Source organism: Vanacampus margaritifer, chromosome 14, assembly GCF_051991255.1.
Source record: "Vanacampus margaritifer isolate UIUO_Vmar chromosome 14, RoL_Vmar_1.0, whole genome shotgun sequence".
NCBI classification, from domain to species: Eukaryota; Metazoa; Chordata; class Actinopteri; order Syngnathiformes; family Syngnathidae; genus Vanacampus; species Vanacampus margaritifer.
In genome coordinates, this window is record NC_135445.1 from 17,400,443 (window position 1) to 17,413,936 (window position 13,494).

Here is a 13,494-nt window from a genome sequence, read left to right on the forward strand (position 1 = left end):
GCTAACTGGTTCCAGTTGTTGGACTCAGCCGTTACAAAATTTTACTGGAATAAAAAAAAAGAAGCAAAGATTAGTCTATCTACTAAAGGAATCTAAGAGTTTGTGCAAGTGGGGGTTGCAGGAATGGAATGTTGCAGAACAAAGGATGCTAATTGCAGGGGGAGATGCAGAGCCGCGATAAGATCAAAGTATTTTGTAAATCACATTTGTTTTACACCGGGGCGGAAAAGTACAAAACAGGAGAAGCCACCCAGGGACGCTGCGGATGAAGATCGGCCAATGAAAAGCAAGCTAAAGTTAAACTGCAGAAAACACGTAGCCAATAGAATAATGTCAGGATGCCTTTGTTTCTGTGTCATTTAAATACTGTGTAGTATAACTATTCACTGGGGCAACTCGGATGAGACTACGTCGGCTGCTTGAGACAGAGACGTATAGAATTGTATTGATAGGGACCCGGGACCCCAGCCGTTTTGTATTAGATTTGAGTGTTAGGAATAAATCAACTCGTGTGTGAAAATGCCGGCTTCCTGATACCTTTCTATTGCAGAACGAGCATGCTATTGTTGGATGGGTGATAGTTTGGTAAGGTCACAAATTGGAGTCAGATTATTAACTTGAGTTTATATTAATATAGAAACAAATTCCAACAATTTATGGTGACCCCGACGTGATGCAAGAGAGGTAAAAAGAAGTCCGGGACTTCGAGAAAAACCACAAGAGTCTGGGACTCGGGGATCTGGGATCCACGTCCACACCAGGTGACGACCTGATAAAGAAGCCATACCTCCGACCGTCTTTTCTCTTGGGCCCACAGTCAAATAAGGTAAGCAGATTCCTTTTCAAATTCTGCACATTGGCAACGCTAAATTATAAGAGGAAGGAGGAGCGGAACGGCGTAAAAGTGTAACAGTGTGGACGTTAGTAGGGTTTAAAATCTGGGATTTACCTACTAGAATAGTTTGGAACTATTCGTGGTTAGATACGGTTTAAAATCTGGGATTTACGTATCGATACGGTTTAAAATCTGGGATTTACGTATCAGTGTGGAAGCGGTGTGAATGTAAAAACTAAAATTGTTCTGCGTAAAAAGTGGTTGGGACACGCGCGAGTGGATTTAAGGATGGCAGATAAGAGAAAGTGTGATAAGGGTCTCGGGTCCCTGAAGTCTGGTCGGAGATTAATGGTCATTACGCTAAGCTGGAATCACAGTTGATTAGTGGAATAGAAAGTAAGAAAATTAAGAAGGAAAAAGAACGGTGTCAGAAGTTGTTTCTGAAATAAAAGAAGGATGAATTGTTTCGCGGAGAACCTGGAACATGGGACATGGCAGTTACAGAAAAAGGAAAGCAGAATGTTGGCAAATATTCGAGATATGAAGGAGGAACAGAGCCAAGTCGGATGGCGACAGCGTAATAAACTTGAGAAGGAAGTGAAGGAAGTGGAGAGTGATGAGGAAGATGAGGTGATGTTACGTGAGCAGTGGCAGATGCTCAGAGCGCTGAGTGAGGAAGAGAGGAGGGGCGATAGTGAGGAGAGCAGGTCCAGGGGGGAGCGAGGCTATCACACGCGGAGTAAAGGGAGAATAATGGTAAGAAGGAAATCTGCATATTTTGAAAGGATGGGGGCCGTGAGCTGCTGTTTTAAGAAGGTGGTGATTTGTACTGTTGTCTGTTAAAATTAAATTAAACTAAATAAAAAGGACAGGGGGTGTGATAAGTTTAGTCCTCTCTCCCATTGTCTCCATTTGGGAGACTTGTAGTCTGTTGTGTGTGTGAATAGCAGGGGTCTTCTAATGCTAGTCTGTTAAAATCAAATTGTTCCTGTTATGCGGAAGGATATAGAGGTCTAGGTGTTAACTACAGGCCACTATCATATTATTTTTAAAATCAGATCTGTGTAATATAGTTGAATAAGTAATGAAACCAAATTTTAATTGAAATAGACTTTTCATTTTTGATTTTTTGATTTCCCCTGCATCTCTGATAACTTATTCGTAGGTGTGAAAATGATTTAACCTTTGTCCTTATCTGAGTCCCATTCTAGAAGTCTGAGAAGTCCTGGAATTTGAGACTTCCCTCCATGTGGAAGCATAATTTAAGGTAACATGTAATGAAGAAGGAGTCTATGGTAGACATATGCGTAAATATAGTAATACTACTTGCTATAGTGTAGTGAACATATTTAAATAAAACTACAAAATACATATTTTTTGAGAAAATTATATTTTTAATTATAACAAGCATATAAATCTCTTGCTGTGATCTCATCTCCCTCTATCTGTTCCGAGTGTATAAGTGTTTCAGGCAGGTTCAATCTTTGACTGAAAGGTGTTTCACTTGGGTGACTCAACCAAAAAGTGCTGGAAATGGAATGAACAGCATTCTCCTGCTATGCTTGATGTTCAGAGTGGAAGGCGAACTGAACAATGGTCACTTTCGGGGGGGGAAGTGACCACACGGACTGCGAAAAGGATGGTACACTGTAAATCCGCTCGTCCTGTGACTGTTCAATGACTCTTATGCATTGTTTGAGCATAATGTCCAGCAACTTTTTGAGCAGACAGGATTATCATCGATTCTGCCATGATGAACTTTTCCTGAGAACTCCAGTACACAAAGCCCAGTGCCCGCTTTGAACTTTGCCCTGCATAAACTGCTATCGACAAGGACAGGAAGGAATATGAACTCCAGTTGTGGACTCAAAGTTCTGGAATCATCTGAGTTTGGTGCCTGAGGTCGTATGTTGTATTCTGTTTGTAGACATTTGCACTCTGTACTATGTCAGAAAGGAGATGTGATCTATAGCAACGCAGTTTCGGAAATTGAGAACGGCTTATGTGAATTAGGGTAGTATAAAATTTATTCTAATCTTTAATTCTATATTTTCCGTTGTTTGATGCTTGTTGAATTTGGCCTTCTATTTTTTTCCCCATTTCTCTTTTATAACTTTGGCTTCTCAGAGTGGACTTAGATATGGAACACTTACGGCGAATTTGCTGGTTAAATTTTTAATTTTTGATTTAGGTCGCAGCACTGATTTTTAATTGGGTCATGGTCTGCAAAGTTCCCTGCTGTGTTTTTACAAAGCCCCCACTACTCTGTAGAAGAGGTGAGGTTAGTTAGCATTTTAAGAATACTTTTTGGGTTGGTTTAAAGTAGGGATTTTGTTTTGTTTTTCTGATTATAACTCGTTTCTTTTACTAGTTGAGATGGCAGATATTTGGAAGATTTGTGACCTGCAATAGATTAATGGGGTTGTTTAAAAAAAAAAAAAAGATTTTCTTCTCTTCCTGACCCTAAAAGTCCTCCGCTGCAGTATCTTAATTTACATCTGCTTGAGTTGTTTTTCTCACTTTAAGTTACCTGAACAGGATTCAAATTTACATTACAAACTCTTGCCTCAAAGGCTTTTGTTTTGATGGCTCATGGCTAGCTCAGCTGGAGATCTTTTTATAGTTCTGGTGTTGGCCAAATTGTCACAATTTGGTTGTTTTTTCTAATCTACAGGACACAAGGTGTCTGTTTTTTTTTCCTCTTTGAAGCAGCAATTTGGAAGCGGCTGCAGTTTTCACATTCAGGTCTGAAATGATCAAAATTGATCTTTATCAGATGGGGGAATGACTGGTCTGTCTGTGTATGGTTGAAAAGGAAGTCTGATGTGAGAATGGCTGGTCTGTCTCTGTATCAAAAGGAAGTCTGATGTGAGAATGATTGGTCTGTCTGATGTGAGAATGAAGTTTGGTGTGAGGAATTTACAGGCGAAGAATGGAGCGAGAATGGGGTGGATTTGACTTGGAGGAAAAGTAAGTTCTACAAAGATGACAAAAGACGACCCTTATAGCAGAAATACGGTAAGTATGTTCCATCTCAGAAACGATTGAAAAGTATCATTTCTAGAGCCCATGGAATATGCCATTTAGGTGTGGAAGGAACATTGACACACCTAGGTGACATTTTTTCATGAGACAAGTTGTTAAAAATAAACTGCGGTGTTTATTTAAGGTATAAGTATAAATCTCTTCTCAGACTGTTCATGGCCCGGCCGGACATGAATAGTTCTGAGTTAAGATGATGTTGTTTTTAAATGATTTACACTGCTGTAATAAGAAACCAGCGTTAAAAATACAGAAATTTGATGTACGACAAAGAGCAACATTATGCTCAGGCATTGGAGCTGTGGATTGAGACCACAGGTAAACACCCAGGCAGCTACCCTGAAGCTGAGATGATGTTCAGGACGGCGATGCTGAACGGCCTCCCAAATGAGGTGCAAGCGATTATGAGAATTGAAACTAAAGGACAAAAGTGGTACCATTACTCACAGTTGCGCCCGGCCCTAGACTTTGTGCCTGCCAATGGTGAGCTTAAAGATTGACTGCCCGGACGGGCAGGTCAAGAGAGGGAATGTGAGGATGGCGAGAATTGGATCAAAATCGGACTCGGAAGTGTCTGAACAAAAACGACGACGATGCAAATGTTTAACTTTATTGACTATTTTGTTTGCAGGCTTGTGCTTTGTGTGGACTATGTTAGCGTTTGAACATATGGTGCGGGATGATAGAAGTGATGGAACGAAAGGAGAACGAGTGATGGTGTATCATTCCTGTAATGGAACGGTATGGTATGAAGCAGAGCAAGATGGTGGTAAGACGCTGACACAGACACAACAACTACTGTTAAATCTGAAGTGTAAACAACCGACACAGGTATTTCTATGGTCACTAATAATTGTCTCCTGATGGCTGAACAGGCCGCTAAGAATACTAACGAGGATTGTTTGGTATGTTTAGGTGCAAGACCAGTTTTGAAAATCATGGCAGCAACTGTTGTATGCAAAACCTGTCTCTTTGGTTTCCTGTATAACAAAACTCTCCAAGGAAAGTGCAGCCAATTGGATTCGGTCTTTCCACTGACAAATATGGAAAAGCAAAAGCCCATTTTTGACATCCATGTTGCACAACAAAATTTTACCTGCCTAAAGTTACATGGGAGTGGCCCTGGGATTGGAAACATCCAGGAGTCATGGTGTAATGAAAATGTGTCTTTGCCAGCAGGAATACCTCTCGCTCGGGCTGATGTTTGGCTGTGGTGTGGAGAGAGAGTGTTGTACGATAGGCTTCCCCCCAATGCCTCAGGTAAGTGCGCCCTAGTAACGCTGATCATGCCAATTAGTGTGACAGCATTAGACATGGCTAGGATAAATTGGGAAGGAGTTAGACAGTGGGGAAGAATCCCCTTCCTTGGGAGGAAGAAAAGGGACATGCAAGAATGGTTGAATGCAGGAGACCCCACATACATAGATGCAATTGGAGTTCCGAGAGGGGTCCCGGATGAATACAAATTGGTGGATCAAGTGGCGGCAGGATGGGAGAGTATTTTTCTGTTTATTACAGTAAACAAATGTGGACCGGATTAATTATGTCCACTATAATGTCCAACGATTGGCGAACTTTACCACCTCGGCACTCCAGGCAGTGCACGAGCAATTAGCAGCCACGTCTCTTATGGCATTCCAAAATAGAATGAGTTTAGATATGGTGTTAGCTGAAAGAGGAGGAGTGTGTGGTATTTTTGGGGAGCAGTGTTGTACTCTGATCCCCAACAATACATCTCCTGATGGTCGCCTTACTAAGGCATTGGAGGGTCTGCGCACGCTAAGTAATAAAATGAAAGAGCATTCAGGCGTGGACACCAGTTGGTACTCTGACTGGTTAAACGTCTTTGGCAAATATAAAAGCTTGATTGCATCAGTATTGATTTCTATCGCGATGTTTGCCGCTATTATGGTGTTATGCGGATGTGGCTGTATTCCATGTATCAGATCATTGACTGTTAAGACAATTGAACGCACGTTGGGGCCACTACCGCCGGGTGGTCAGTATATGATGATCCCTCAGAAGGACCCCCAGGAAGCGGAGACAGCTGTGGCCCTCCGGGAGTCCGGGATGTGAGTATGTGAAGGTGGCCTCAGGGATCTGAGGCCATGAGAGAGAATGAAATTTTATACTGATTTTCTACTAGAATGAAAGTTTATACTGATTTTCTACTAGAATGAAAGTTTATTAACAATAAAAAACAAGGTATTCGAGTGATGACCTCAGTCGTCTGAGGTCATGAGAGGGAATAAAGGAATCTAAGAGTTTGTGCAAGTGGGGGTTGCAGGAATGGAATGTTGCAGAACAAAGGATGCTAATTGCAGGGGGAGATGCAGAGCCGCGATAAGCTCAAAGTATGTTGTAAATCACATTTGTTTTACACCGGGGCGGAAAAGTACAAAACAGGAGAAGCCACCCAGGGATGCTGCGGATGAAGATCGGCCAATGAAAAGCAAGCTAAAGTTAAACTGCAGAAAACACGTAGCCAATAGAATAATGTCAGGATGCCTTTGTTTCTGTGTCATTTAAATACTGTGTAGTATAACTATTCACTGGGGCAACTCGGATGAGACTACGTCGGCTGCTTGAGACAGAGACGTATAGAATTGTATTGATAGGGACCCGGGACCCCAGCCGTTTTGTATTAGATTTGAGTGTTAGGTATAAATCCACTCGTGTGTGAAAATGCCGGCTTCCTGATACCTTTCTATTGCAGAACGAGCATGCTATTGTTGGATGGGTGATAGTTTGGTAAGGTCACAAATTGGAGTCAGATTATTAACTTGAGTTTATATTAATATAGAAACAAATTCCAACACTACTCTTCAGAAAAGTAAATCCAAAGGTGGTCTAGAGGCACCAAATTTTATGTACTACTATATAGCCAACCAGCGCAATATATCGTTCTATGGGCACAACCCAACAGAGATACTAACTGTTGGCTGGAACTAGAACAGAAGGATTGTAATAACCTCAGACTTCTAGATTTACTCTTTATTACAACATCAATTAAGCGACATAATTGTTTTAAAAACACAATGATTTGCGCCACCCTGACTGCTTGGTGGAAGGCATTAGAAATTACAAAAGCCCAAGTGGAGCCCTGTGGGCTTTCTCCCCTATGGCATAACCCCGACTTTCAATTTAACAACCAACCATTTTATTTAGGTGTGTGGGAGCAGAAAGGAATTACACATCTCCATCATCTCTTCTCAGATAATATGTTTATATCATATACATCCTTGCTCCAAAAATACAAAATAACAAACGGAAATTTTTTACATTATCTGCAAGTTAAAAATATGATAAAGAAACACATTCCAACACTTCAGGGTACGCTCCAACTGCCTGTTTTAGCTAAAGATATTACCAAGCTTTCTCAACAAAAAATCTTTCAAAAATATATGTTACTTTCATATACGGATAAAATGTCTTTACCCATCTTAAAATGGGAGACAGACTTGTCTATAGCTCCGGAATCTGACTTTAGGATTCAAGTTTGTGAAAATGCATTTAAAATGACAAAACACAGAAATTTACAACTTATCCAATATAAAATTATCCATAGAACATACATTACTCAAAAAAAAAAAGTGGGACTCTCCGACTCCGACATTTGTCTCCAGTGTTTACAAAACACTACAGACACTTATTTTCATGCTTTATGGTTGTGCACTCCGGTTATGTATTTCTGGACTAAAGTCTTAGAAAAACTTTCCGCTATCTTGGACTGTAGGATACCTTTATCTCCAAACTTGTGTTTGCTAGGTGACCTAACAACAACTGACCTACCACATAAACAATTTCAATCTACACTTGTAGCCCTTACTATCGCAAAAAAAACAATTCTTGTTAACTGGAAAAATAAACAAACTCTGAATATCGACCAATGGTCTAACCTCCTCATAAATTACATTTTAATGGAAAAAATATCGGCCTCAAATAAAAAACAAATATCAAAATTCATAGAAATATGGTCTACGTATATAGAACATTTTAACCTAATTCTGGTTATTTAATTCTGCCTGTTAGCGAGAGCCACCACATCGTGATAATTTACATTGATGTCTCTGCATTTGGCAGTTTGCAACTAATGGTTGTGTTTTTATAGTCAGGAACCCAGTTGCTGCCAACAGGATCGAGCAGATTCACCTCCAATGGGCACTAAGGGCTAATATTCAGATTCACTGCATGCCAGGGGACTAATTCTACAGGCGCTGTCCCCCCCCTTGCTGGGCGTGGGCGGGTCTGCCCCTCTGTTGGCTGCTGGGTGGCGGCTGCGTCTTGGTCGTTCCCTGGGTCTCGTGGGGGGGTGCTGTGTTGCGGGGCTCTCCCTGGTGTTTGGGGTGGCGCCGCCCCGGCCCGTCGCTCTGGGCCCGGCGACGCGGTTCGGGTCCTGTGGGCCGCCGGGGTGCCCCGTGGTTCCCTCTCCCCTACCCCTTCCTCCCCCTTGCTTCCTCTCCCTCTTCGCCTCTCCCCGCCCGTCCTCCGCCTCCCTGTCCCTTCTCCCTCGTCGCCCTTCCTCCTCCTCTCCCCCTCTCTCTGCGGCCCTGCTGCTGCCTCCTGCCCTTCCTGTCGTCTCCTTCCCCCATCCCCTCCCCCTCCCCTGTCCGCCCTCCTCCCCCTCCCCTGGGCCGGGGGTTCCATCCGTGGCCCGGGTCTCGGCGCTCCGGGGGCCGGGAGGGTGGGCGGGATTGGTGTTGTGCCCGCCCCGTGGGGTCACACTCACGGTTTAGGGGTAGAGTTCGCCAGTCGGCGAGCTGGCGAACTCAGTAACAGGGTTAGTTTTTCACTTAGATCGTTGGGGTGACGACCGGGGCCTCTCCCCGCTGGGCCTGGGGTTCGGGGGTGCCGCCCGTCCTCCGGTGCCCCCATCTCCCCTTCTGCCCCTGGTGTTCCGTCCCTCCGCGTGGTGGGGGGTGGGGCGGGCGCGGATGCCCTCTCCGCTCGGCTGCCCGGCCCCTCTTCGGCGCCGATGCCTGGGTGCGGTGTGTCCCCGGGGTCTGGGGGTCGGGGGCTGGGGGGCTGTTGGTTGGTGGGGCGGGGGGCGGGGGCGGCTTGGTTGGGGTGGTGGTGCTGGGGTGGGGGGGGTGTCTGGGGATTTGGGGACCTGGGGGCGGTTGGGGCTGGGTTGGGGTGGATGGCGGGGGTGGATGGGGGCGGGGGAGTCGTAGGGGGAGCGGGGGTTGTGGGCCGGTGGGGTGCCTGGTGGGCCTGCAGTGCCCCGTCCTGCTGCGTTGGGTTGGGGTGGGGGGCGCTCCTGCTCCTGGGTTTGCTCTCCAGCCGGTGGCCCCTGCGGGGCCCGGGGGTCGTCCTTTGGCGCTGCCGCGGCCTGGGGGGCCCTGAGGTGTTGCGCTTGCTCTGTCCTGGCGGGGGTCGACGGCTCCCCTCTTTGGTGGAGATTTTCATGCATGACAGATCCACCACACCAGCATCTATCGAAACTCAGACACAATCTGTTTCTCCCTCAGGTCATTGAATCGGTGGAGGCTGGTGTCTGTGGATCTCACTCTGCTTCGTCTGTCCTTTCTACCTTTCCTCAGTTTCTCCTTTGGGCCCCTGAGGTCTCCCTGATTTGTTGGAATTTAGATGTCTCTGGGGTTGGTGAAGGACTCTGGTTAGTGGCCCGGTGGGTGGTGTCTGGTCGGTGCTGGGCTTCGCTTTCTTTTCTTTTCTTTGGTCCTTCTTCGGGTCTCCTGGCGGCCCCACGACTCTGGCTGGATTTTGAAGTGTTCGGTTTAGGTGAACGGTATGGGATTTTTTTTTTTTACACGCACGCACGCACGCACACACACACGCACAAACACACATCCACATACAAAAAAAAAAAAAAAAGGGAGAACAATGATGATGACATGTCAAATGATCAATACTGAGCTCTCCCAAAAAAAAAAAAAAACAACAACCAGCAAAACACCTAATATAATATTTCATAAAATAAATTACATCGCCATGGTGTCAGCTTCTCTGTCAGAGCTTTCAGAGCAAGATGGGGAACATGTACTCAATCCCTGACGGTGAAGTTGACCATTTTCAAGACTTTCTGCACTTTTCTCTCTTTTGTGTTCTTCTCACAGTGTAACAAGTGTATTTTTGTCAGCAGAGGGTCCCCTGAGGATCGTGATGATTGGAAGAACTGGAGTTGGAAAGAGCGCAGTCGGGAACACCATCGTGGGGAAAAAAGTCTTCCGCTCTTCAACAGGAACACAGTCAGTGACAAAACACTGTGAGGTGGAGCGGTTTCAGTGTCTGCGAAAGATTCATATTGTGGATACCCCCGGGATTCTGGACACATCTAAAGATCCTGAAAATGTTGGGAGAGAAATTGCCAAATGCATCCAGATGACTTCTCCCGGCCCCCACGTCTTCCTGCTGGTCGGGCAGATAGGAAGGTTTACAAAAGGAGAAGAAAAGAGCGTAGAAGCTTAGGAGAAATTATTTGGTCCTAAGGCATCCTGCTACATGATCGTTTTATTCACATGTGGCGACGAGCTGAAAGGAAAAACCATAGAGCAATATGTGACAAATGCCCATCCAAAACTCCAAGAGGTGATCTACAAATGTGGTGGCCGCTACCATGTCTTCAACAACAAGGACAAACGCAAGACAGATCAGGTGGTGCAGCTGATTCAGAAGATTGATGACATGGTGGCAGTTAACGGAGGTCAACACTTTACTGAAGAGATGTTTGAGGAGGCAGAAGAGACAATCAAGAGGCTAAATCTCGACAGAGATGTTGCAGATGGGCAACCTTACAAGTTCGCTTTCATGGGGCAACTGTTGCAGAGAATCAACGAGATGCAACACATGCTCATCTTGCTTCGAAAAGTAACCTTATCTGTGTGACAAGGGTTCTATATTACAAGATAGTTACAATGTGTTGGGTAAAATGTTCATGTGGGTGGGGGGTGGGGGGACAATAAAAAATAAATAAATCATTTGTGGACAGCAAAATCAATAATTTGTAGTCATGAATTAGCTGTGGCTCCCTACTGGATAGTAAATTCTCCAGAAACAGTAAGGTGCTGGTCAGCTAACGAAAATTGACAGATAGTATGATTGAATTTGTTTTTGGGCCGGAGAAAAACAGGAAAGACATTCTGGAAAGTAGTGAGCCTAACTGAACATATAGTCTAGTCTAGTGTGTGTGTGTGTGTCTGTGTGTGTGTGTGTGTGTGTGTGTGCGTGTGAAAGCGCGGGCTTGTGTGTTTAATTTCAAAATGGGATGTGGCTCAGAGGGCTTTCTTTTTCTTGGGAGGTGGTCCCAAGAAACCTGAACCATACCACACACAACTAATGCCTAGTTGAAATACAGCAATTTGCATGCCTAGTTTCTGTTTTTTTTTTGTTTAACTTCTTTATATTTGACAAAGTGTCAGGTCAGGTTTCTCTCTTTCTCAATTATGGCCATCTTGCAAGGTCGCTGGAAAAGCTGTCAGCTGGATGATAACTGCCTGACATCGAGTTATAATGGCCATAAATCATATGCTTTGCCACTCACGCATACACACTCACTGGGAGAGAGATTGCCAAATGCATCCAGATGACTTCTCCCGGGCCCCACGTCTTCCTGCTGGTCGTGCAGATAGGCAGGTTTGCGGAGGAAGAGGAAAAAACCGTGGAAGCTTTGGAGAAACTGTTTGGTCTTAAGGCATCCTGCTACATGATTGTTGTATTCACACGTGGCGACGAGCTGAAAGGAAAAAACATACAGCAATATGTAACAAATAGCTGATTCAGAAGATCGATGACATGGTGGCAGCAAACGGGGGCAAACACTTTACTGAAAAGAAGGCAGAAGAGACAATCTGGAGGCTTGATCTTGACAGACCCAAGGACATCGAGTGGGCATCTTTACCAACGCCACCTAATCTCGCTCTGGGTCTATCCCAGTAGGGATGAACAAGAACAGCATTATCTGTGTCTGTTTAACAGTCTAAATTATCTGTATCTGAACAGGTATTTGGAGGAGGCGGGGCCTAAACCATAAGTGTCCGTGGTTTAACCGAAAATGGATAAAACTGGAAAAAAAAATAAAAAATAAAAAATGTTTGAATTTGATATGGATTGATAAAAAGTTGCTCTATTTTTTTGTTTATTCTAAAAATGATTGACAAAAGAGCCTAATTAAGATTCAAATCAATGCTTTTGATCACAAAAGGACAATTTTTTCATGTTTCAACAAGTTTTTATAAACTCAGAAAATGGCCAAACGCAGAGATCCAGCAGCAGGCTGCAGCCGGCTCGCTGGGGGCATGGCAACCACACGGGGAGAGGCGGGGTTTTACCGAACTGGACCTCTTACTTCCGCGTAAAAAAAGAGAGTGATAGAACTAGTTTGTTAAAATGAGACAGAAACAGGTTGATTAAGGATACAAACAATGCAAACGTGCCCTTATTGTTGTTTGTGGGTTTAAATGTGGTTTAATTTTGAAGAGCCTGTTTAGCAGGTTGTTTTAAAGAATATAAAAGTCAGCTTCTCTGTCAGAGATTTCAGAGCAAGATGGGGCACCTGTACTCAATCCCTGATGGTGAAGTTGACCATTTTCAAGACTTTCTGCACTTTTCTCTTTTGTGTTCTTCTCACAGCGTAACAAGTGTATTTCTGTCAGCAGGTGGTCCCCTGAGGATCGTGATGATTGGAAGAACTGGAGTTGGAAAGAGCGCGGTCGGGAACACCATCGTGGGGAAAAAAGTCTTCCGCTCTTCAACAGGAACACAGTCAGTGACAAAACACTGTGAGGAGGCGCGGGTTCAGTGTCGGCGAAAGATTCATATTGTGGATACCCCCGGGATTCTAAACACATCTAAAGATCCTGACAATGTTTGGAGAGAGATTGCCAAATGCATCCAGATGACCTCTCTCGGTCCCCACGTCTTCCTGCTGGTCGTGCAGATAGGCAGGTTCACGGAGGAAGAGGAAAAAAGCGTAGAAGCTTTGGAGGAATTATTTGGTCCTAAGGCATCCTGCTACATGATCGTTTTATTCACACGTGGCGACGAGCTGAAAGGAAAAACCATACAGCAATATGTGACAAATGGCCATCCAAAACTCCAAGAGCTGATCTACAGATGTGGTGGCCACTTCCATGTCCTCAACAACAAAAAAACCTGCAACAGAGCTCAGGTGGTGAAGCTGATTCAGAAGATCGATGACATGGTGGCAGCAAACGGGGGCAAACTTTACTGAAAATATATTTGAGGAGGCAGAAGAGACAATCTGGAGGCTTGATCTTGACAGGCCCAAGGACATCGAGTGTGCACCTTTACCAACCCCACCTAATCTCTCTCTGGGTCTATCCTAGTAGGGATGAACAAGAACAGCATTATCTGTGTCTGTTTAACAGTCTAAATTATCTGTATCTGAACCGGTATTTGGAGGAGGCGGGGCCTAAACCATAAGTGTCCGTGGTTTAACCGAAAAATGGGTAAAACTGAAAAAAACAAAAAAAAATTGAATTTGATATGGATTGATCAAAAGTTGCTCTATTTTTTGTTTATTTTAAAAATGATTGACAAAAGAGCCTAATTAAGATTCAAATCAATGCTTTTGATCACAAAAGGACAATTTTTTTAAGTTTTTATAAACTCAGAAAATGTATGTGTATGAATGAATA

The 13,494-nt window shown here is 44.2% G+C and overlaps 1 protein-coding gene across 1 annotated transcript; it reads left to right on the forward strand.

Moving 5' to 3' along the window:
- The first annotated feature begins 7,281 nt into the window (after nt 1-7,281).
- LOC144034217 (GTPase IMAP family member 8-like) lies at nt 7,282-13,182 on the forward strand. The gene is given in 5 exon segments (XM_077542814.1): nt 7,282-7,307; nt 9,994-10,705; nt 12,079-12,091; nt 12,490-13,048; nt 13,050-13,182. Coding segments are annotated over 5 exon segments (1,443 nt in total).
- Nucleotides 13,183-13,494: the final 312 nt, after the last annotated feature.